Raw genomic sequence first — 23,538 nt, 5'->3', positions numbered from 1 at the left:
TTAAATGGAAAACACCCTTCTCATTATAAATAAATAAATAATAATAATAATAATAATAATTCACTTCATATTAAAATTCCACAGACGCTCTGTACATTGTTTTATATGTACTTTTGAGTGTGGAATTAAAATCCAACTAATAAACGTGATCTCAAACTTACATTCTGCGCAAATCTAGTATATATGTTCAGTATATGTTATATATATATTATATATATATATATATATATATGTTTCAGCACAACCCAGGCAATATAATAAATTATCCCACTATACAAATAGTACCGAGAAAAAAGAAATAATAATAATATTGGGTTATATAGGCAAAAAAAAAGCACAACTATATATGATTATGTGCTTATGGCTTTTTTTTAGGTTGTTTCTTGACCAATAATAATAATAATAAAAATAATAATAATAGCATTGGGGAGTTCTTGTGGCATCCTTTTTATATACCCGAAAGCTGTAAAATGTATGCATTTTAAAAATAGGGCTAGCTTTTGTTCTGCCTGACATATCCGAAAACCCAAATAAACAATTTGATGTCTGAAGCCTCCCTGTTAACACACACCAGCAGCCCTTCCTTAGAAGCTGTTTTTTTTTTTATCTATCATTGACCAATGCTGGCACCGTTCCTACTTTAATATAACTAGTTAAGCCACAAATAGTGAACCTTAAGATATTAACAGTGAAACTGATATCATGTTCTCAAACTTGTTACTATATTGAATTTCTATATTATAGACTATTTGTTGATTAAAAGTAAAACATAGATATCTTTATTCAGAAACCATTAGGGAGTACAAACTTTTTCACATGCCTAAACAAATATTTGCCTACCAGCCTATCTTGATGGCAGTAAGTCTTTAACATGAACTGTTGGGCTGTGATTCATATTTCATATTTGCTTTATTATTTGGGGCTGCAATCACGTTACATGTTTTGTCCTGTTTGTGAGAGCGGAATACAGATTCTTATTGCTTTTTTTTTTTTTGTTTAGTTTTTTTGTGGAATTTAAAGGTGCTGGCTGTTATATAAGAAATAATAATAATAATAATAAAATAAAAAACATTGGGGATGTTCTGTTATAGGAAAATAATCGGCGATGGCGTGGTGTGATGCATCCAGATGTGAAACAGAGTTACTCTTACACAACAGCACTTTGATTTAAGCAGATGTACAGTAATTGCAATATTAAAGGGATTATGATGTTATCCCGACCAGCATGTTGCATAAATAAGTGCTACAGTGTGAGTGTGTGTGTGTATGCTCCTCAGACTATTGCGAGGTCTGGGCTGAGTGAATTGTTCGACTTGCGAGCTTGTCAACTCATGTGTTAACCTGTAAGCTGAGAACTTGATAACAGCACCGGGAGGGCGTTTATGCGGCGGGAGGTTTGTCTGTCAAACGTAGTCCAGCCCACACACTATTCAGGAATTTCGGACTGTATACTTTTGGCCTGTGTTTTTTTTTCCACTCCTTTTTGCTCACATACATGAGAAAGGGGGAGAGAGAGAGAGAGAGAGAGAGAGCGCAAAAGGAGCATTGTGTGTAACAGAGGGACAGAGCGTGAAGGAGCACGAGAGGGAGAAAGTGTGTGAGCGCAAGCGAGGGAGGGCGGATAAGAGTGAGGAAAGGGGGATTGGCAATAGCCTGCAGCTAGACTTTCCAGATATCCTTGTAGTGTGCTTATTGAGCTCTTGGGTGCTGTGGTCCTGTCTTTACTCCTTGCTTTATTCCATAACCTTGAGGATTGTTTTTCCTGGTTGAAATAGGGAGAATTAGGTAAAGTCAGGGATACCCATACTCAAACACACACTCAGGCACACACGCACGCACGCACACACGCACGCACACACCTTTCTCCTCCGGCTGGATTACCTTTCCCTGTCTCGTGCCACAGAGAACAAGCAAATGACGCTGCCGTCTTTAGTGTTCTGAGGAGAATGCGGCAATAGAGTGGATCTACTTACACACAAACAGTACGCGCACACTCAGAGACACACTTGGAGGATGGCCACAGCTGTGTTTCAGGTAAGGATGGGTGGGTGGGAGGTTGGTGTGGGGTAGACGTTTACTCTGCGTAGCCTGCGGTCAGGTCTGTGTCCTCAGATATGCAAGGAATCTTGATGCCTTTCTCCCAGCAGCGAGAGAACAGCAGCTGCTCAGAGAAGCAGACTTGGCTTGTCCTCTGTAAAGAAACGCAAAGCCGATGTGTAAGTATTCTCAGACGGCACGTGTGTAATGAACTGGTGAGGAGGCGGCGATCTGCGAGGCTCCGCATGTACGCACACTTAAGATGAATGTCGGCGTGTAGAGATCTTGTTGATGGTCGAGAGCGTGGGATTGTAGCCGGTAGACTGAAGGACAGAGGTACAGTAGGCTACAGTAACTGCGGAGGCTTTCCTTTCTCGCTTAGTAATCGTGGGACGTACAGGATCTCGAAATGAGTAAGCACAATTTAAAGGGAAATGCTGTCTGTCTCGTTTTACCTTGTTGTTGTAATAAATGCTTATCACTTTTTAAAAGGAAAGAGTTCAGATAAGCCTAAGCCAAGGTGACTGCACTTGTACGGTACTGGTGAAGATGTTAATGAAGACCCTTATATGAGGAGATTGATTGGTTCACTGGTATGAGTATGGATTTAGTATATATAAATATAGAAAGAGAAAGAGAGAGAGAGAGAGCACACATTCATACATATGCAGAATGTTCTGAATCAGAGTTATGCGTATCAGCCAGTACCTGATACTGAGCTAACATGAGGATCGTCCTAAATACAAGGCTGATTTGGTGATAAGCGATTTGGTTGGCGAATTGTCAGAATTGTGCCATTATAGCTGAGATGACATAAAAGTTTTGCTTTCTGTTTATGTACAGTATGTGGATTATGTTTTTTCTGTCTTTTCTGGAAAAAAAAATCTCAGATTAGATCAGTGCACATGTTCGGATTAACTTTATACACAAATGTTTGATTTTGCTTTGGGTAATACAGTATATCGAAATGCAAAATGTTTCATTCTGTTATTCTAAGTTTTTAAGATTTTGAATATTAGTTTGTGTGTGTGTGTGTGTGTGTGTGTGTGTGTGTGTTATGGAGGATTTAGCCCCAGGGCAGGCATTCCCCATTGCGGCTTAGACGCTGTGTCTGCTATAAGCATCAGTATTGTTTAGGGGTGAAAGTGAGAGTGTTATCCCACACTAAGGGCACTCAGGGCTAATTTGTGACAACAGCGAGCGGGTTGTCTTTCCTTTCTACTGTAACAACTGCGCTTGACAGCATGACAAAGCTGCTGTTAAAGAGAAGACAATAGACGTCCCCCTGCGGCATGCTGTCTGCTACTGGCTGTCTGAGTTTATGCGTGTGTGTGTGTGTGCCTTTTCTGTCCCTGCTAGACAGATAGCTTGGTCAGTGTGCTGTACTCACCATTCTTGAAACTAATACTAATAAATTAGTATTAATATAAACTTTGTGCATGGACCTACTGGATCAAGCATTCGTCAGCACTGTGGTACTGTACAAGTCATCCTTATGTTTCAGTCGTAAAAGACCTTAATTAACACGCATTTTCATATCTGATGCTTAACTTAATCAACGTAATACACTTCCGAGTAAAATCTCATCCACAAATCTGCTGCAGTCCCCGGCCGCATCCCCACCTCGACCCTAAATACCCACATATATCAGCTGACAGAAACCCATTTACTGCAATAAAACCAGGCCGTCTTCTCTATCCGTTGCATTCAACCATGGGAAACGTCTCACGGTTAGTGTTTTTGGCATGACTTGTAGTGCAATTATGACTAATTTAGCTGAAATGAAGAGGAGAAAGAAAGATTTAAGTCATGCTGGAACAGATTTATCAAAAATCTTAATCGGAACTAAAGAGAATGAGCCACAATCGTTTTGTTATAAGGCTAGCTTTCTGACTCACTTCGTGTAATTACTGTGCTACTCACAGTAGGTATGCTACTTACTAGCATGTTCACACCCCTTTATCTCTAGTGCTGTTTTTTTGTTTTCCAGTAAAGCCATCGTTGTTCTACTTATTGCATCCACACGGATTTAAAATAGTCCAAAGAAACGTAAACCAGTTGGTACCGCTTTACTTCTGCACTAGCTTGCTGTATGCAGGGGGAAAGCTGAACATCATCTTTTGGCGGGAACCCAAAGGTGGACTTTAATGTTGGCTTTAAGCATTTCTCTTCATCATCTGTATCCATGCATTGCGCGGCAACCGTGCATGTCATAACACATACCCTCATGCGATAAAAACATCACCAGTCTGCTGGCTGAGGGAGTAGATAAGACAATGTGTGAGGTACGACAAGGAAGAGGGATTCTAACAGAGCCCGCTAACAGCTTTTAGTTCCCCGGAACACGATTTTAGGTTATTGACCCGATGCAATAATGTAAATAAGGGGTACTTGAGATCGGAAACTAACATATATGTATTCGGTGACGATGGTTCTTAATGTTCTTCTGAGAACGTATGGCAGGAGTGCAGTGCCTATCTATTGTACCGTAGAAAATTTTGTTTGATAAATGTATGTTTAGAAATGGCCCATTATGAAGGTTCAAGGATCATTTCATCCCATGGCGGAAGGATCTGTTCGGTGATGCTGTATAAGCTGCCAGTATAATATAAATTCGCCTCGTTTTTTGCATGACTTCTACACATCGGTATGCTTTCTGTTTCCTAAGCAGGTGGAACTGAAAGAAACCCGATGCGAAACGAATTTTAGGTCATTGTTCAAGTGTGGAATTCACATGGCTTACGTTGATGTCAGTCTGATGGTTCGAATGTTCTGCGCCTTTGTTTACATTCTTGCGCCATGTTTTAGCACTACTAACAAGATGGCTTTTAAGATCTTCGTCTGATTAAGCAATAGATTTTTATGACGTATACTATTTTTCTCACATATAACGGTAAAAAGTTCTCATGGAAAAGATACCCGTTCCTCGTCCTTCATCACTGGTTACTTGTAAAATGAAAGCATCATTATGAGGCTATAGAAACCTCTGAGTTTTACAATGCACCATGTTTGTTTTTTGTAGCCTGTTTAACTCCATTTATCTCCTCCGTGGAGTTATGTGCTCGTTAACAGATCTGATCCTCCTCCCCATATAGTACATCTGCTCTGTCCAAAGAAGTCCGATGGCTTTCATCAATCCATGCTGAGAAAATACCTTGAAGATGTCGGCGTTCCCCGGTGACACGTTGTGTGGAAATGGGAAAGCTTCGTGCCAGCTGATGGAATCCAGAAAAGACAGCTGAAAAGTTTCAGATCAAATCAAGCAGAGTGGGAGAGGGGGAGAGGAGTGTTTCATGGGCAAAGGTCGCACTTTTACAAGGTCACAGTAAATTAGCAGAAAATCTTCAGAGGCGATAAGGCATCACTCAGTCCTGCAGCTCTCACAGGAGGGAGGCGAGGAAGGAAGGCCTTCTCGTAAATTCTTGTGTTTAGGGCCAAGATGACTTGCTGTTAAAGGCAGGAATGCACGCTATAGACATCCCTGTGCGCGAAAAGGTGTCGGGAGAAAAACATGTGATTTAAGCATCTTCACGGCTCTGTTCCTACTCAACCGCACGAGTTTCTTTGCTGTTTGAAAGCAAACCACAGCCATCTGGGCCAATGGTTTCTGGGTGCAGTTTGGTAGAAAGGCATGGCACAAAATCTGTCATTGATGAAGTGCAATACGGTTGGAGAGGCACAGGAGTAGAGAGATACAAATGGCAGAAACGAAATTGGAAATGCTCTCGGAATATAAATGAAGTGTTTTATTCCCAATATGGGGAAAAGGAGGAAAGATAGTGGCTTGGTTACTTCCTTACCGAGGATTATGCTACAGTATGAATTCAGTCGAAAAATGCCTCTGCAAATTCATTTCCGTGCAGTTGGGGTTAGGATTTATGTTAAGTGAGTTTACTTTGATAAGATGGCCTCATAGCCATTCCATTAGAGTACCTGGCATTTCTCTTATGTCCTAGTGTAAAATAATGGCGCCTTTTGGCTGGGAAATTGGGGCTCTAACATATAGCCTTGGTCGTCTTATAGCCTATATATTTAGTCAGTTCCTTTGCTAATATCATACAGATGGGTTGGCAGCGCAATTAAATTCCAAAGTGGGTGACGAGAGATATGATATGTAAGGTCTATACTTTTATATATTAGCTTCACCCTGCCCATATAGACATTTTCATTAAGGAAAATGGATTAGGATTTGCTTTTGCTCGGAACATTTTTCCGAAATTGGCTCTACGTCAGCTCTAGAGGCTTGGCAACCTCAAGCATTGTTAAGGGTGCCAGAGGAAGTCATTTAGGGGCAGGATTAGTGAAAACATCCTGAATTTAATTTTGGTCCAATTTTATATACAGAGTGCTCAATAGTGGTCCTTGGTATGTTTTTGCATTATAAGCAGAAATGCATATGCGGATAAAAAAAAAAATCACTTACTTAAAGAAGGACATTAATCATGAGGACAGTCTAAAGTGCTGTGGTCACAACCTGCCCAGTGTGGTCTCCAAAGCCAGAACAACCAGGCAATGTGAACCACAATCGGTTATGCTATTGGCATGGCTGTTTTTCTCTTGAAAATGGGACGGAGACATTACAAGCAAACAAATGATGCACCGGTTCTCCATACTGTACATTGACAGCCAGACAACTGCTTGACCAAATCGGTAGGCTACCGTAAAGTAAAGAATTAAAGAATAAAAATACATTATGGATTTTTTATTTTTATGGTAATTTTTTTCTATCTCTTGGTTTTTCCGCGGCCGTCCAGTCTGGTGAGGGTGCGTACTGTACATTTGAGGTCAATTAGAGGATTGTTGTAAGCCAGCCATTTAAGTTGAGTAATCTTCCTGTACTGTCAAATCTCAGTGCTTTACCACCATTATAAAGTGATGTTATGTCACAATATCCCAAACTGGCCTTGCAGCCAGGGGAATAATGATCACTGGCCACAAAATCTTTTCTTTTTCATATCACTTTGGTATGCTTTTGAAACCCATGACTGTCAAAATTCAGCATTGGTTCCATCAAACAGCTGGACATGACTGATTGATTTGATACTTCCAGTCGGGTCTCACTTAGTCTGTATGAATGTAAGCAGTGTAGATACTGTTATTCCCTTACATAGCTCAATCTGTCATCTCATAGTAGCGGCTACGTAGCTCGATTGCTTCCATATGTTCTGTGGGAAGCTCCAATCAGAGATGGTCGATCGCAGAAGATTACTCTCAGAGCACTGCCATAGTTTGGCCTTTCATTGCTCACCACATGGATATTTATTCCTGTTTTACTTCCCACCGGCTGGACGTGACTTGGTTTACAGCATGACAGTTTCCCCTCTGTTGTTTTCCATCCTGCATACACGGCTTTAAAATTGGTTTAGAGCTGTTTTTCAGATAACTGTTGCCTGGAAACCTGTAGTAAACATCCTCTTTTCATTCAGCTTGTTATCATGAAAACAACAACGAATATTAAAGTTGGCCCAGATGTTAGTGAGTCGATGTGTGATCTTTTCTATCTGGCTACAGCTTTTCAACTTTTTGCACTCTCACATACTGTACATTTACAAGAATACAGTACATAATATTCATGGTCATTTCTACATGTTTGCCTGAGCATTGCCCACCTCTTTGCCTGAGCCACTCTACCCTGCAAGTATATGTTATCCATCTCCTGTCATGACAATGAAAGCCAAGCTCAGCCCGAGAGGGGTTCTGCAGGCTAAAATCCACAGCGTAATGCTGTCTCAGGGGACTTGTTTTGTCCTGGATTGATGGATGATATGCACACAGGGCTTGTTTTCACTAATTCCCCCGAAATACAGGACTGCTGGTCCAGGGACTGATTGTGCCATGGGCCTCATGAAGGATTTAGTGATGGTGCATCAGTGAGCATGTGCAGCACGAACGCCACTCCCTGCATTGCAGAACAAAATCGAAAAGATTTTTTCTGGGAATGATAGACAAGAAAGGGGTGTTACTGTGCTCTGTTGTGCTAGCTGTGCATGGGAATAGGAGGCATGGGAAGAGTTATGCACTGCCCCAATAACCCCAAATCCCAGACCCCACCCTGTCCTAAACTCCATGTGCATGGTGCTCTTATCAGACGATGCTTCTCTGTGGAATGTTTATATGAAGCAGGCCCATTTTTGGAGAAAATCACCTTGGAACTTGTTTGCGTTTGAATTTGATTTATTGACCTGGCAGTTAAATAATAGCAGGAAAGCCATATCTGCACTGATACAACATGAGGGAGGAAAAACTAAAGGAAGCTGTTTAAAGACAGAGTGTGAAAGATTCTTGTTATTCCAGAGACTTTTTGTACTCAATTTTTTGCATTGAGCACTGTGTTCATTCCTGTGCAGCATGCAATTGCAGAGGATTTTTAATAGTTTAATTGTACCATGCAGTCTGCAGTCTTTGAGACCGTATCATGTCCGTAATAAGGATTAATACTGTACGTTAAAGCAAAGCCGTTCTTGAGAACGTATCTTAATGTCAATCGCCTCTGTAAGTGAAATGCATATCGTCACCAGCCCATTAAGAGGTTTTTTTTTTTTTTCAGCTCATAACTCTTCCTCCCCAGAGAACTAAATGCCACTTTGACTGGCTAATACTTTTGTCTTGCCTCAACCTGCCACTCTACCTGTCAGTTTGCACACAAATGTAAGGTGTTCAGTCTTTCGCAAGGTTTAGTAATGTGAACACTGCAGGAGGTTTGCTGTGTAGTAGCATTTGAGGCAGCCAAATGGGACTGGATGTAAACAGAGCTGACTGACCTCATCCTCTGTTTTTATTCACTTTTATTCACAGCGTAAAGCTCTTAGGTTTCACTACTGTATTTGTCTTAATTGTTCTTTAAGCTCTCAACAAGAGATCAACTTTTGGTGTAATCTACGTTCTATTGCCAGAGAGTCTGGTCATTTTTCTTACCCAGTGTGCCCTCCCCAACCACCACAACAGTTTCTTTTAACTTTTAAATCGTTGACATTGACATTGATTAACAGTTTGTTGATTGTCACATTGCAGCATTCAAAATTTGGAAAGCAGTGTATGGTTGGAATCAAAAGCATAACTAATGCCTTAAATTGTTGGACCTAAAGTCGAATGATGTACCTTCAAATATTTTAAAGGGACACTATATTTACATTTCAAGATAAAAGATGTCACCGCAGAACCAGTGCAGATTGCTATCTTTATTTCTGAGAGTGCATGGATGGAGCATTGAACACCAAGACTGACCTTCATCTCGGCCTTTATAATGTTTATGTGTAAATCATTGTAATGTCATCACTACTAAGAAGTCACATCCTGTTTCCTTGGTTTCTAAATTTGTTTATTTTGTTGAACTGGGTTTTGGAAAAGATGATGAAAACAAAACATCAAGTGAGAGTAGATCGAAGTTCGAATGGTCCTTTTTTCCCTGGCATTCCCTGCTTGGTTTACCCATTTAACCCTTTCGCTCTACGCTGTTCTCACGGATCAATCGGTGGGTCACAGCAGCTTTAACCAGGCCGTGACGGGGCTTGAACGATCAGCAAGCCAGAGCCTCAACTGCCTGAGCCACCACCACTGCCCCAATATAGCAATTAGTATTATTTTTGTTATTATTATTATTATTTACTCACTCACTCATCTTCTATACTGCTTTATCCTGTATTCAGGGTCGCGGGGACCTGGAGCCTATCCCGGGAGACATAGGGCACGAGGCAGGCTACACCCTGGACAGGGTGTCAATCCATCGCAGGGCACAAATACACACTCACACACCCATTCACACACTACGGGCAATTTGGAAACGCCAATTAGCCTAACCTGCAAATATATGGACGTTTTGAGAAAACCGGAGTACCCGAAGAAAACCCACCAAACTCCATGCACACAGAGACAGGAATCGAGTCTGGCATTATAATAATAATAATAATAATAATAAATCTAGGCATTATACTTTTATTAACCTAGCTTAATAATAATAAACAATAGACAGATGATAGGCGGCCCTATGGCTTTGTGGTTAGCACGGTCATCTTGCACCTCCATGGTCAGGGTTCGATTCCCGCCTTTATGTACATGTTCTCCCTGTGCTTCTGGTTTCATCCCACAGTCCAAAGACTTAGAACGCAAATTAAGCTAATTGGGTGTTACAGGCCCCTCTGTAACTCTGTATACAGGATAAAGTGGTATAGACGAGTGAGCGAATTAGACAGATGATAAATAAGAAATTCAGGCAAAACATACATAAACTGCTAAAAGAAATGAATTGACCGCTTAGTTTGACTTGAACATGTATACAGTATACATACAAGAGGTGTTCGAGTCAAACTGGGACTAGCTGGTCCCTTTTTTTTTTTGAGCTATATATAACAAATTGTATTAATTGATGGGTTAACCAGAGTTTATGATGTCAGTAAAATGCTCCTTAGCCAAACTAATGAATACAGTTCAGAAGTATGCTTTGCATTTGTGCTTACAAATATTATGGCCAAAACATTTGATAAGGCTGCTTCTACACATTTCATTTTCTACAGAATATGAGTGGAGTAAACAAGTGGGAGACAGAGAGGAGGAGGGTGGTACCGTCAGTCAAGAACGCAGGATTTTGCACAAGCTACATGCCGTTCCATGGATATTTTTTTATTACCAAAAAAAAAAAAATGTTTTTTATGCTCTCTGGCACTTAGTGCCTTACCTGTGTTTGGGTAATCTTTCTGTTTTTGGTTATGGAAAGTGGATGTGATTTGGACTCTGAATATTGGCAAGAGCACCTTTCAGCGATGGCGTGCCAGACGCATGGATTATTTCAGCCTGGATAAACATAAAAGTCTGCATGAAAAAAAAGGCTTGCATGTTTATGCAAGTGTGGAGATCTAAGATCTTAGTGGCCATGTTTCTATTGTCCGCCATTTCTTGACCTCAACAGAGCCTTATTTCCTGCTTATAACTTAAGGGGACACTTAAAAAAAAAAAAAAAAAAAAAACACAAGCACATGCATGTTGTACTTGCCTGAACTGGCCAAGGTTGAGATGGTAAATATTTGGAGATAAGAGAGTGTTTTTTTCCCTGGAGAAAGAACAAGAGGAGCGCTATACTTTTCGGAGTATAAGTTCTCAATGTGCCATGGACCCTTGGTTTAATTTAGTTAACATAAGCATGTACGGAATGCCAAAACATAATTACCCCTTATTATACTACACTCATTTGTACAGTCTGATAGTATCAAACATGTGCTTCCACCCTCACAAAGAGAATACAGAGGCTTTGTTTCCCAGGGAAAAAAAAAAAAAAACAGGCCAAGGATTACAAAGTTTGGATGCACAGTTTCCAACCTTAAAAAATTTCCGATCCCAGCGATCTTACAGACATGGAAAGAAACGACAAACGCGATGCAAAGCATCTCTTCTTATTAGCATAATTTGTGAATGTTTATCCTGAAACAATCTTCTAATCGTGTTGTATGTTGGACTATATTGTTTCTTCCGTTGTTGATTGCCTGTGTGATTAATTCTGTTTGATTACATGAGATTTTGTTTATGTTACATAGTTGCTGTAGCATTTCCAGGTGATTTCTGGGCATTGTTTTTGGGCAAGCCGGGCAGTATGGTACTAATTACTGGCTTAGATTAGAGTAATTAGTATGGTTTGGAAAATATGTACCAGGGGCTCCACCTTAACACATGCATCTCAGTGTGGAAACAGGGAGGATACCGGAGAAAACATGGAAACATGTCAGCAGTTTTAAGAGAGATCTGAGTTCTCATGAAGACTCTGATTAGCCCTTAAGCCAAAGACACATAATAAAGATGAATGAGCTCTCAGGGGTGCTGTGAGGAACGTGAACATGGCGGCCTGCTCCAGTTTGGTATGGATGGAGCGAGAGAGAGAGAGAAAGAAAGAGCGAGAGAGAGAGATTGGGAGATTTTTGTCTGATGGTGAGAAAATTATTCGATACAAAAACAAACAAACATCAGGTTGTTTCTATTCTTGCCTTCATAACCCACACTAAGCTTGTCTTTTCTCCTTCGTGACTCTCTCTTTCTCCCACCACAAAATAGTTCTCGGGTGTTTACGTCTAGAGTTTTGGGTGCCCACTTACCTGTGCTCTTGTTAGATGGGTTCGCCCTGGGTTCCACAGGAGCTTGGAACCGCTCCGAGTCCTGCTGCTGAGAGTTACATGGTTCTGTGCTACAGAGATCCAGAGATACCTAGTTGGAATGTAAGAAATTTATCTAGAATCTGGATAATCTGTGTGGGAACAACTCACCACTGATTGAATCCACCCATGGCACGTTTTGGCGCAGGACAATGGGCAGGAGCTGAGACACGCATGCTGATCTTTTGAACCATACAGTTAGATAGTGTTATTTGTTTTGTCTACTCATCTGCCAGTCCATCACTACGCCCCATGCTTCTCAACGCAAGAAACGTGCAACTTGATATTCCCAATGATATTCGGTATTCATCTCAATGTCTGGAAGCGTGTACACTGTCTCAGATTGCAATAAATTGAATAAGTGTCACAACAAAAGATCTGGCATGTCCCAAGACAAAGATTTACTTAAATTTTATTTGGTAACTGATTTTATCTTTTTTTTTATGACTTAAAATTCACATGTACTGTAGAGCGGAGCAGTTTAAACTATTTGTCAGGTCTCCAACAGTGACACCGGGACTCATTCTTAAGAGCACTCAGTGAGCTACCACTCGCTTAGGAGATGAGATCAATCTTAACAGTACAGCACATTTCCACACTACAACCACATCATACCAGTTTGGTTAGGTTATGGAAACAGATACGGTTTGCATATCACTTGCTATTTGAGGTTACTTTAAAAGGGAAGAAAAAAAAATAAGCGCTTCTATATTCTCAGAAGTTTTAGATAGTCTTCCAAGAGGTTACTTGGAAGGAATAGATATTAGGATCAAGACAAGGTGTTGGAATGACCCAGGTGGAGGAGCTGTCACCACTGTGGACTCACGAGCAGATCCCAGCCAGGTGATGGAATTTCAGACTCGGATAGTTCAGACAGACTAAAAAAAAAGTCAAAGCCTGTGCTGTATTGGGTTTAGGTTTGCCTTTGACATAGTCACTTTGGGAGATCCCTTTAAGTGTGAATGTTGAACTTTACAACTCGTGCCAGGGAGGGTTTCAAATGCAGTCCATTATGGACAATCTATCCATCCATCTAGGAACCTCTGTAGTCCATTAGTGATCGTGGAGGCCAAGGGTAACCATTGTTACAACCGTGGTAGGACCTCTGGTCAACCTTTACACACTATGCAATTTGGGAACAGTGGTTAGCCTAAGTTTTTGGACTGTGGGAGGAAACTAGAGTACCCGAAGGAAACCCACCAAGCATGGAAAGTACATGCAAACTCCATGCACACAGACCCTGAGGGGGGTATTCCAACCTTACATCCAGTGTTTCCAGTGTAATAAAAAAGAGTACAGAAGGTAATTGAATAAATAAGTTAATGTATTAGGTTGGTGTTTGAATGTGATCCTACATGATCATGTGTGTGTTATGCTTACTGTACAGATCAGGACTTGTGGAGAAAGGTAACCTAGAGGCAATATTGAGAGATATAATAATTCAGTAATGCATCTTCACTGTTTTACACAAGGTTTGTAGTGTGCTATTGAATAGTTTGGAAGTAAAAAAAATCATTTAAGGGATTAAAGTATAAAAGTAATTGTGTTTTTATATCGGACATTAATGAATATAAGTGATGACAGAATTTTAGAGGTTCATTACCGAGGCATAAGATTCCAAGTCTAATTATAAAATCAACAAACAAACATACTATTTAAAAATCATATTTTTACACTGTTTTTTTTTTTCTTTTTTTGTTTTGACTCTAATGTGTCTGAGTACATGTCTAATACCGAGACAAAAATGATAGAACCCTTCTTTTTCATTTCCTGTTGTTTATAGTTGTTTTAACCGTTGTGTTATTACGGTTCATTTAGATATTCTGAAGGTTTTTCAAAGCTGGAGATTGATAGTGTTTATGTATTTCACACACCCACATCCTCAGCTGAAATAACATGTTTCGGTAGGAAATATTTTCACTCCTCATTCTCAGCTTATTTCTTCTGGAGCCATTTACGTTCAAAACATCCTGTTGGTGTTCTAAAATGAAAGAACACCCAATCCTGTCTTAGCAAAGGTTTAAATAATGTAGCTGTCAAAGTGGAATTTTAAACAACTGCAGCTTCTTATGAGCCATTTCGCAGAATAATCCAATTTTACTCCTTTTCAACTTCGTCCAGCAAATAAAAACAGACTGATATGAAAAAGACTTCATCTAATATAGTTGTTTTTGGACTCGTGAGAGTCAATGTATCCAGTTAGGACTTTAGAGGAGAATGGGGGAGCTTGTTTATCTTCTTTGTCCTTAGGTGATATCTGAACCGAGATCAGAGGTACATACCTAAGAAATCAGATCTCATATAATCAGACCTTGTTAAATTTGAGGATCTTGTGGAGATCTTGATATATCTTAGTGATAATGCAACTGAAGAGGAATGGTAAATTTAACCCTGATGCCAGGTTAGAGAGATGTTTTGGAGTGACCGTGAGCGTTATACTGTACGTTCATGGCATATACTGTATGGGTTGGAATGTGCAAATGCATGGATGGAATTACATAAGCATTCAACTCAGCCTGCTTTTGTTTACCTTCTTTGTCCTGAATTGTAATGTGAATGGATTTTTTTTTCCCTGTGAACTGGCTCGAGCAGGAGCAGCAGAAAGCTGGTGCTCTGCATCCTGTTTGGGCCTCATCTTCATATCCAGATCTGTTACCATATAGTTCATCTTAATGTTCTAATTACAGCCAAGCTTTCCTGCTGTTTACGGAGCACAGTGGCCATTTGTTCACTGGAGGCGCACAGACTGGCGATGATATTAGCCAGAGCACTAATCTTATTACAGTCAGCGGATCATGAGCTCCTGCAAACACAAATCGCTCTTTAACCAGCACTGACTTCGCAATCCTATTGCAAAAAAGTACCTGATTATTGTGGATTGGTTCGCGGTACATTATGGATAAATACACCTATATATAGACCAGCGTGCTTAAAATCTGTTACACTATATGAGAAGGAGTATGAGGTTACAATCTCATACAGTCTCATCTTTCATGGTGTTTAAGACTGGTTTTACATTTATTGTACAGAAGTATAAGTTGTCTCATTTGTTTCTTTTTTAACACTTCTTTTATTATTTTTCAGGTTTCATCCTCCTGTGTTCCCACTGCTAACTATGAACTGGTAAGAATATCTTCATCAATGCATTAGTCGTTTTTTTTTTTTTGCTAGGATATTTTTGTATAAAGAATGTAGCCAGTAAATCACATAGATAAAAGGATTATGTGTTTTTGGAAATTAGTAAGAAACAATCCACATTCGTATTAAGAGATGAATTTAAAAAAAAGGCAAGTCCAAAAGGCTAGGCCAGATAAGCCTGTAGGAATAGAAAAGAATAAACAATATCTTAGAGATTTTTCCCTTTTTTGGTTGAGAGTGTGTATTTAGAGTATTATAAGTCTCCTTGGAGCACATTACCTTTTCTGCACTTGCCATAAATCTTAAGTTGCTCTTTGGCTTCTCGGATTGAATGATGTTTGCACATAAATCAAATTTATATCATTTTCCCAATGTCGAAAAGATATGCACCTTGTTATTTGGACCGTTTTCGGTTCATAGAAGGTGTTTTGAACAAAGCAGATCTCTGGTATGCGGCGCAGACGACTACTTGACCAGAGAAGCAGTTCCCTCAGGCACCAAATGCAGACATTCAAACCATTTATAGTCCATTTAAACAGAAGTTAGGCAATGTTTTAGAATAACCAGTGCTGTTCCAGGGAGGGAAGGAGAAAAAAGAAAAAAAGTGTACTTGTGAAAACCTGACTCCACTGAAGTTTGAAAATAAGCATGACTCCTGAGGACAACGCTGGCCAAATCTCCTAAAGCAATACTTGGACCAGCTGTGTAATATCTGAATTGATATTAATGCAGATCAATGCAGTTAAGACTTGACTCGACATGAGCTTGTAAAACCTGCATGTCAGACTGTAAGTTTAAAGAGATGCAATACGTTTTTTTTTTTTATTTACATTTACTACTTACAACTTACAATTCAACAGTTTGATCAGATTTGGATAGGATTTGTTTCCCCTATTTTCTTTGTTACACGCTATGTTATAGAATCTGCAATTGTGCCGTTTTCTCTTGATTTTAACTATAAAAATAGTTTTTTTGTCTGTAGAAAAATACGTGCTACAGTATGTAGCATTATCTACTGTACCAGAGAGCTCCTGTACAAACATCTCAGGTTCCCCTGGTGAAATATGACAAAGGGATACAAAGAGGTCCGAATCTGGTGTCTTATCGTAGTACTTAGTACACTTCCTTTCTAAAAAAAAGTCAAAATTATTGGCCAGCATCAAGCAAAGAAAACAAACAAGGAAATTTAAATGTCAGGAAAGGATAATTTTAGAACCCTTCAACACATTGTTAAAAATTGGAAAGATATTAGAAGGAGCCATGAACTTCAGTTGCATAAAGATTATGAATAGAGATGAATTAAATGCTGGGTGAAGTTGCATCATGAAAGCAAAGCACATGAAGCGATGCACCCATCATATGCATAGGGCCCATTATACAGTACAAGCCTCTGGAGGAACTGTTATGATCTAGGCTTAGCAGTCGTATATGGCAATGAAATTAAGTCACCTGTCTACCTGAATGTACTGAATGACCAGGTTATCACATCAATGCATGTGTTCGTTCCTAATGGCACAGCAATACTCCAGGACTCAGGTCGTGATATAGTGAAATATTTAAAAATAAAGGGTGTGAAACTTTTGTTTTGTCCACAAAGTTTTATATATATATACAAAAATAATACGAAAGAGTTTTATTGTTAAATAGTGCATAATAAATAGTAACTTTTTTGCACTATAGTAACCCAAAAAATCACTTTGGTTATGTAGAATTTATATACCTAATACAAATCACTGTGTGAACAGATTAATCACAACCAAGTAACAAAGATTTGTTAAGTGCAACGTGGTTCAAAACTGAATAATATCTAGTAAAGTACTTAAAATTGATCACAGATGGGTAATACTGTACCAGCAAGGGTGCTGCCTGTAATGTATTTCTTTTTTTAAAGTTGTTTTTTTGCCTGTGAATATGATAAACATATTAGAATATTGGTGTCAGTCAAATATTAAAAAGAAAAGAAACATTTGTCTTGATGGAATTTCAGTGAGCGCTTACTGACAGCTCTTTATTTGCTCTTTCTAAGCTCAAAATGTGATGCATAAATGAGGGTGGGATGAGAATTGATTGACTCCATGCAAAAAGCTCTCTGATTTCTTTTTTTATATTTTTTTGTAATTAAAAAGAGAGTTTAAATGGTAATTATTTTAGATCTTGAAAAAATTTATTTAAAAACTGAAAATAAGGCTAATTTTAGATTTTAATTTCTAGAGAAAAAAATAAATACTAGGAGAAATACACCATAGTCTCATTTTGGTTTCACACAGAGCTGATGGTTGTCTACGATATACAATAAAATAATACATTTCCCCTCTGGGTACTATTACTATAAATTTATTCATTTTATCGTATTATTTATTTATTCCTAATCATGCATACCCGAGACACACCTGCGCTTAGCTAACCCCATGTGCGCAATTCTTAGGTAACTTCTGATTACCACTAGAGATCAGAATACTGATATGTACAATTTCAGCATTAAATCCTCATTATGTGTGCTGAACTCTGAACATGACTCGATATTCTCGTGAAATGATATAACCTGAGTGGAATCATAAGGGTGAGGGCAGGTTTGCTGGCTGCTCTCGACTCCTTGTTTGGTGAATTCCTGAGTGCTGACGGGATGAATGAGTTGGATGCTGCATCGAGCTGCACCTAAACACACATTTAATATATTTAGCCTTTGAATTGAAAAGTAAACTATGACAGTTTTAGCTTAATGTAACTCAGACGTGATTAGAGAACAACTGGCCATTTCGGATGCATTGTAATGCTGATGGTAATGCTGGTGTTGTGTTTTTCATCAGCATTCCATCCGGAGTATGTTCTGGCGGTGCTGTCGTGCATGCTGGTATACTCACTCTCCCAATGTGCAGCGCACAGATATGCTCTCTTGTGGCCAGCTCTTGCTTTTAAACATTAGCAGGGATGCTGCACTTGCTCACAAGGAATGAGAAAAAGACAGAGAGACGGAGACGTGGTAACGTCTGGATAGATTGTGGTTTGTATTGTGCGGGAGGCTTGAGCCATCCCTCATTTATTAATATTAAATTACATTTAATTTAATTATGTAGATTTAATTAAAGAAATTGGAACAAATGTTTTACTGTGACAGGCTGCAAAGTGACTAAGGATGCATTTTAAAAATTTAAAAACTACATTCCGCATTCTGACATCACAACATGCAATCTTTTAACTAGGAAAATGTTTATAGCTTCACATATTTGCATGCTGTGCCCAGTTATATTTTTGCAAAATACCGGGCCAAGCAGCACTGTACAGTATGGTGAATGATTTTTATCCTAACGTCATTTGTGTGTCCTTGTGCATGCTATTATTTCAGACTGACATCGCCAGAAAGATACACAGACACAAATTTGTTTATAGATGTACATACAGTATTAGAGAAAGAGAGATTGCATTATGCCATACCTTAAATACAGTAGATACTGTACAGTATGTGACACTATTTAAACAGAATGTAAATAACTTCCCAGAGAAATAGGGATGTGGATCATGGTTTTCTGGACCAACCTGTTATTAGCATGTTGTCTTAAATCATTCCATATTTAAGTATGATTTATATAATAATAATAATAATAATAATAATAATAATAATGTATTTATTTATTTTTTATTAAAAATCAATTTTGTTATTTTTTAAAAGAATAACTTTTCGAGGCAATTGTGATAATGTGCATAATGGTGGATTTTGTTATTATTATTATTATTAGTAGTAGTAGTAGTAGTAGATTTTTTTTTAAATAGTTGAACATAGTTGTACTTTATGGCATAGTAGTATAATGTGCACGACGGCACAGTGGCTTAGTGGTCATCATCGCCTTGCACCTACAGGATCCGGGTTCGATTCCCAGCCAGGTTCAGTTCCTGCCTCTATGTGCATGCTGTTTGCATGTTCTCCCCTACTTGGTGGGATTCCTCCAGGTACACTGGTTTCCTCCCGCATTTCAAGCACATGCAGATTAGGCTACCTGGCATTCCCAAATCGCCAGTATTGTGCGTGCCCTGTGCCCCAATGGATTGGCACCCTCTTCAGGCTGTACCTTGTCTCATCTCCATCTCCAAAGTCTCCTTGGATAGGCTCCAGGCTCCCCGACCCTGTATACAGGATTAAGTGATACAGACTGTAAGTGATTGAGTGTACAGTATAATGCGCAGTGTTGTCTCTTTGCTTTGGCACAGGCTCATTCATCAAGACAATTTCTTAATGTATCTGGCGAACAAATCTAGTGTGCACAAAATGTTGCACCTGAAACAGTAGTAACAGACCCATATAGTCTTCTAATATGCACAGAAAACTTTTATTATGCACATTGTCTCGCTTGCTATTGTCTTGTTAATAAAATTGCTTAACAGATTACTTTTGACTTTTGTAGAGCTAAGAACAACAGGAAAACTAAAAATAGCAAAACACAATAAACTGGAATCAAGTAGAGGCTAAGGCTGTTTTTTCGCAGCCCAGACTGCCCAGATTGCAGCTTATCAGGGACAGCCATGTCAAGTGATTACACTTGGTAAGACCCAGTCTAGATTTTGTGTGCTGCACCCACATGCTGGACACATTCATAATATAAAAGATGCTCAAGTCAAACCAGGACTTGACAATGAATGTGTAAATGGACACATTAAGTTCTTAGCAGCAGTAAAACATTCGAATGGTGCAAATGATTTACAGAAGGCCACATGTCCATGAGTGATGAAACAGTGGCAAATTGTCTGTCTGCAGGGACGCTGCACACCCTCATTAATGAACACCACTTGCACGTTACAGGAACCCAGTTGGAGGTGATTGCCACATCCAACGTACAGTCCTGACCTTACTCCAAGCCATTTCCACATGTTTGGGCAAGTAAAGGAGTTCCTGGGAGGCCAGGGTTTCGGATGTGAAGCAGGCAGTTCAATCATGGCACCGGTTCACTAAAAAAAATTTCTACCTCGATGGTATCCAAGCACTAGTAAAATGTTAGGAAACTTGTATTAGTGTACAATGAGCAGGGGATTATATAGAGAAATAACTTTGGTCTGTTATTCTGCGCAATCAAAAGTCCCGGTTTGATTTGAACACACTTGTATTTCATCAAGAGTGACTGAAAAAACACACCTGTAATAGTGCAATAAATATGAAGGAGTTGGAATACTCTCTTGATCACTATTAATAAAAATATGAGAATAAGTAAATGGATAGAGCATGCTTTAAACAGTACGTTTTGGGTAGTGTGAACAAAAGAGCGGACTACAAGCAAGTGTGACCAGCTACCGACGGTATGCTACAGGTGTGTATTCATGCTCGGATCGAGCATAGTTAACTACAGTAAACAATAGGAATGTACCAACAGGTCTGCTATACAGTAGGTATGTGCAGCTATAATACAACACAATTTGTCACTCACACATCCTGTATTAGCGCACAGCTTTGTTCTGCATTCATTCAAGTGTGTTGTTGGCCATAATAGGCCAGGAGAGAGCGGAACGCATTCCGCAAGCTTAGTGACAGTAAACAGGCCAGACGCTGGCTTGCTGATGAGTGAGTGTATATGTTTAAATCTTAGACCCTGGAGAGACTGTCTCTCTCTCTCTCTCTCTCTCTCTCTCTCTCACACACACACATACACACATAGACACACACTGTACGGCACACAGTGAAGGGTCCACTGTGCCATCCACTGTCTGCTGGGAGAATCAACACAAGGTCAGTTTGGGATGCTTCCATTTGCTGGTTCTCACAGGGCCTGATTCTTCAGCTGGACAGAGGAATTTTTTCCACTGAGCTCTCGGGAGACGTGCAACCTCCCCTATTAACTATGGAAAGATGCTTTATCTGCATACTGTCAACCGCCCCAACATACAGTGCTGAATGGACTCCCACTGTTAAATAATCACTTTTTTTTATCACACAATTCCATTCAATTTTATTTATATAAATCATTGTCTCAAAGCAGCTTCACAAAAAAGAAAATTTTTAAATGAAAGAAATTTTAAAGAGGGAGTGCTGTACATTTGGATACAGCTGGCTACGCCCTCGTGCCTCTGGCTGCATCACAGCCATGCCATACCCAGCAATACAGCATGACTTCGAGTGTGATATGGCTTTTATATAACAGCTCTGGAAATATTATTTATTAGAATAGTATAGATATGGCAGAGCTGGCGCCTGTCAGTTACAGATCTACATTTAGTGTATTGAACTTGGTTGAATTCTTACTAATACTGGATGAGGAGTTTAAACCATGGAGGTAAAGGAAATCATGTAAATCATAAACAATCATGAAAAGTTTTTTTTTTTTATATTTCCACTTAATCAGCTCAGTTTACTTCCAGGTTCCAGTATCGAATCCAAAGTATCATTAAATGGAAAGCTGGTTCGCCAGGGTGTTCCATCCTTTGTCACACACATAGCAAGTAGATGGAATCAGGGTTTGGAAAGCAATTTGGAATTCAGCCTTTTATTGTGAGCTGCTTAGATTTGTAGTCAGGAATAAAACAACACCGATAGCTCAGATGGGATTTAGAATGACTTCGAAGCAATTATTAAGAAGTCAAAGTCGTTTTGTTTTACGATGACATAACGCCATCAGTGTTTTCTTCTGTGACTGGTTTTGCATGCATTTTGAGTCAGGCACTTGCTCTCTCTCCTAAGTATAGCAGACCGTACAGGCCTAGTTTTACTGTCAGTACAGTTAACGATTGCAGAACACCTGTGGTGAGGAGTGATACATACAGTTAAACATCCCAATGTTGTTTCCGTCCATTATCACTGCTCGTATAATCAGGTTGCTCGGTCATAACTAACTGTTGTATATAATGTTAAATCATTGTCTCAAAAGATTTAACATTTTAAATTTTATTTTTGGACTGTGCATAAACCAAGTTTAAATTGTGCAAGTGTGCATGCTACACCCAAGAAGGGTTAAGCAGGCGATTTGATATTAAAACCTAAAAACACAGCCACCTGTTGCTGACGTATGTACAATATTCAGTAATATTCCCCATAGAACTAATTTGCACTCTTACTCTTGACCAAGATCATACTAGCCAGTGTCCGTTTTTTATTTATTAAATGTTACGGTTTCAGCTGTGGTGGGCTGAGCCATGTGTAAATCACATTGCTCTGGAGATAAGTAGAATAACATGTCCTTTTTAGGCGTTCAGTGTGGGACACTTTTACAGGAAACTCATGCTGGCCAGATCAAGCAGCTGCCGGCCTTCCCATCCAGCTGGTGTACACAGGTTTTAGATAATCCCATGTTCTGGATAAATTACAAGGCTTTTTTTTTTGGTCATGATACACACCGTACCCAACCTCCAATCTCCCCCGATTAACTTTTTTGGCACGTTGGAGCAAATTAAAAACAAAAAAAACACTGGATGTGTGTACTCTCCAGTAGGAGGCACCGGACTATATAAAGAGTTGTAAGTAATGTTAGATATCTCCCACGTCCTCCTCCTTTTAGCTTGTTTTGTGTTTCGAATCCTGCAAATTGGATCAGCTTTTTAAAAATGGGTAAGTCTCTGTGACTAAATGTGTACTCACTCTGGAAAAAGAGCATGCAGTTTTTTTTTTCTCCCCCTAATCATTCATCAGACAAGTATAGCTATATTCATGGAGTGCTGTGGTTTGAGGTATTTTCATAGGAACATAAATCTATGCTTAACTGCTGTTCACATACAAGTTATTAAAATATCTACACTACAGGGTAAGAAGAATACTAGACACAGGAACTGTATGGTTTAAAATCTAACCAAAATGTACTGTAAGATGTAAATGCTTTATGCTACAGCACTGTTTGATTGTAATTAGTGGGAATGTGTGTTGTTATTTGAGTAGCTCTTTTTCTAAGCCTAATAATGAACACGTTTTTATTCAACCAACAAAATGCATGCTTGTTAATTATGGCGACTTTGACTTAATAATTTAGAAGGAGTCGGCAATGTCAGTGCTTTGCAACAATCTAAGGTATAACTTTTGCTCTACGGGATAATCATAAGGATGGAGAACAAGCTGCGGTTTTTGCAAAACAATGAAGAAGTTAAAATTAAAGATGTTTTAGGAAACCAATGTGATGGGGGAAAACAAAGGAACCAAACAAAGACAGTGTATTTAGAGATTGTGAGCCACGTCAGGAGAAGAGGAAGGGAGTCTGAGAAACCCCAGCACACACCCAGCACTTCCCCTTCGCAGCCCTAAAGAGAGCTGACCAGATGTGATGGA

General features: G+C 39.3%; 1 protein-coding gene across 7 annotated transcripts in view; it reads left to right on the top strand.

The window, feature by feature from the left end:
• tns1b (tensin 1b) overlaps positions 1-23,538 on the top strand; it is a 216,131-nt gene that overhangs the window by 117,153 nt on the left and 75,440 nt on the right. For 5 of the 7 annotated variants that reach the window (XM_053496636.1, XM_053496634.1, XM_053496632.1 and 2 more), the window contains exon 4: positions 15,255-15,293. In XM_053496636.1, coding sequence (XP_053352611.1) covers positions 15,255-15,293 — 39 coding nt within the window. Of the gene's footprint in view, positions 1-1,563; positions 2,035-2,415; positions 2,451-15,254; positions 15,294-23,538 lie in introns of those variants that run through there. The other 2 variants (XM_053496639.1, XM_053496640.1) reach the window with 2 other exon arrangements.

Source organism: Clarias gariepinus, chromosome 5 (assembly GCF_024256425.1).
Source record: "Clarias gariepinus isolate MV-2021 ecotype Netherlands chromosome 5, CGAR_prim_01v2, whole genome shotgun sequence".
Taxonomy (NCBI): Eukaryota; Metazoa; Chordata; class Actinopteri; order Siluriformes; family Clariidae; genus Clarias; species Clarias gariepinus.
Note: the sequence above shows the minus strand (reverse complement) of the source record. Positions and strands in the feature narration are given on the sequence as shown.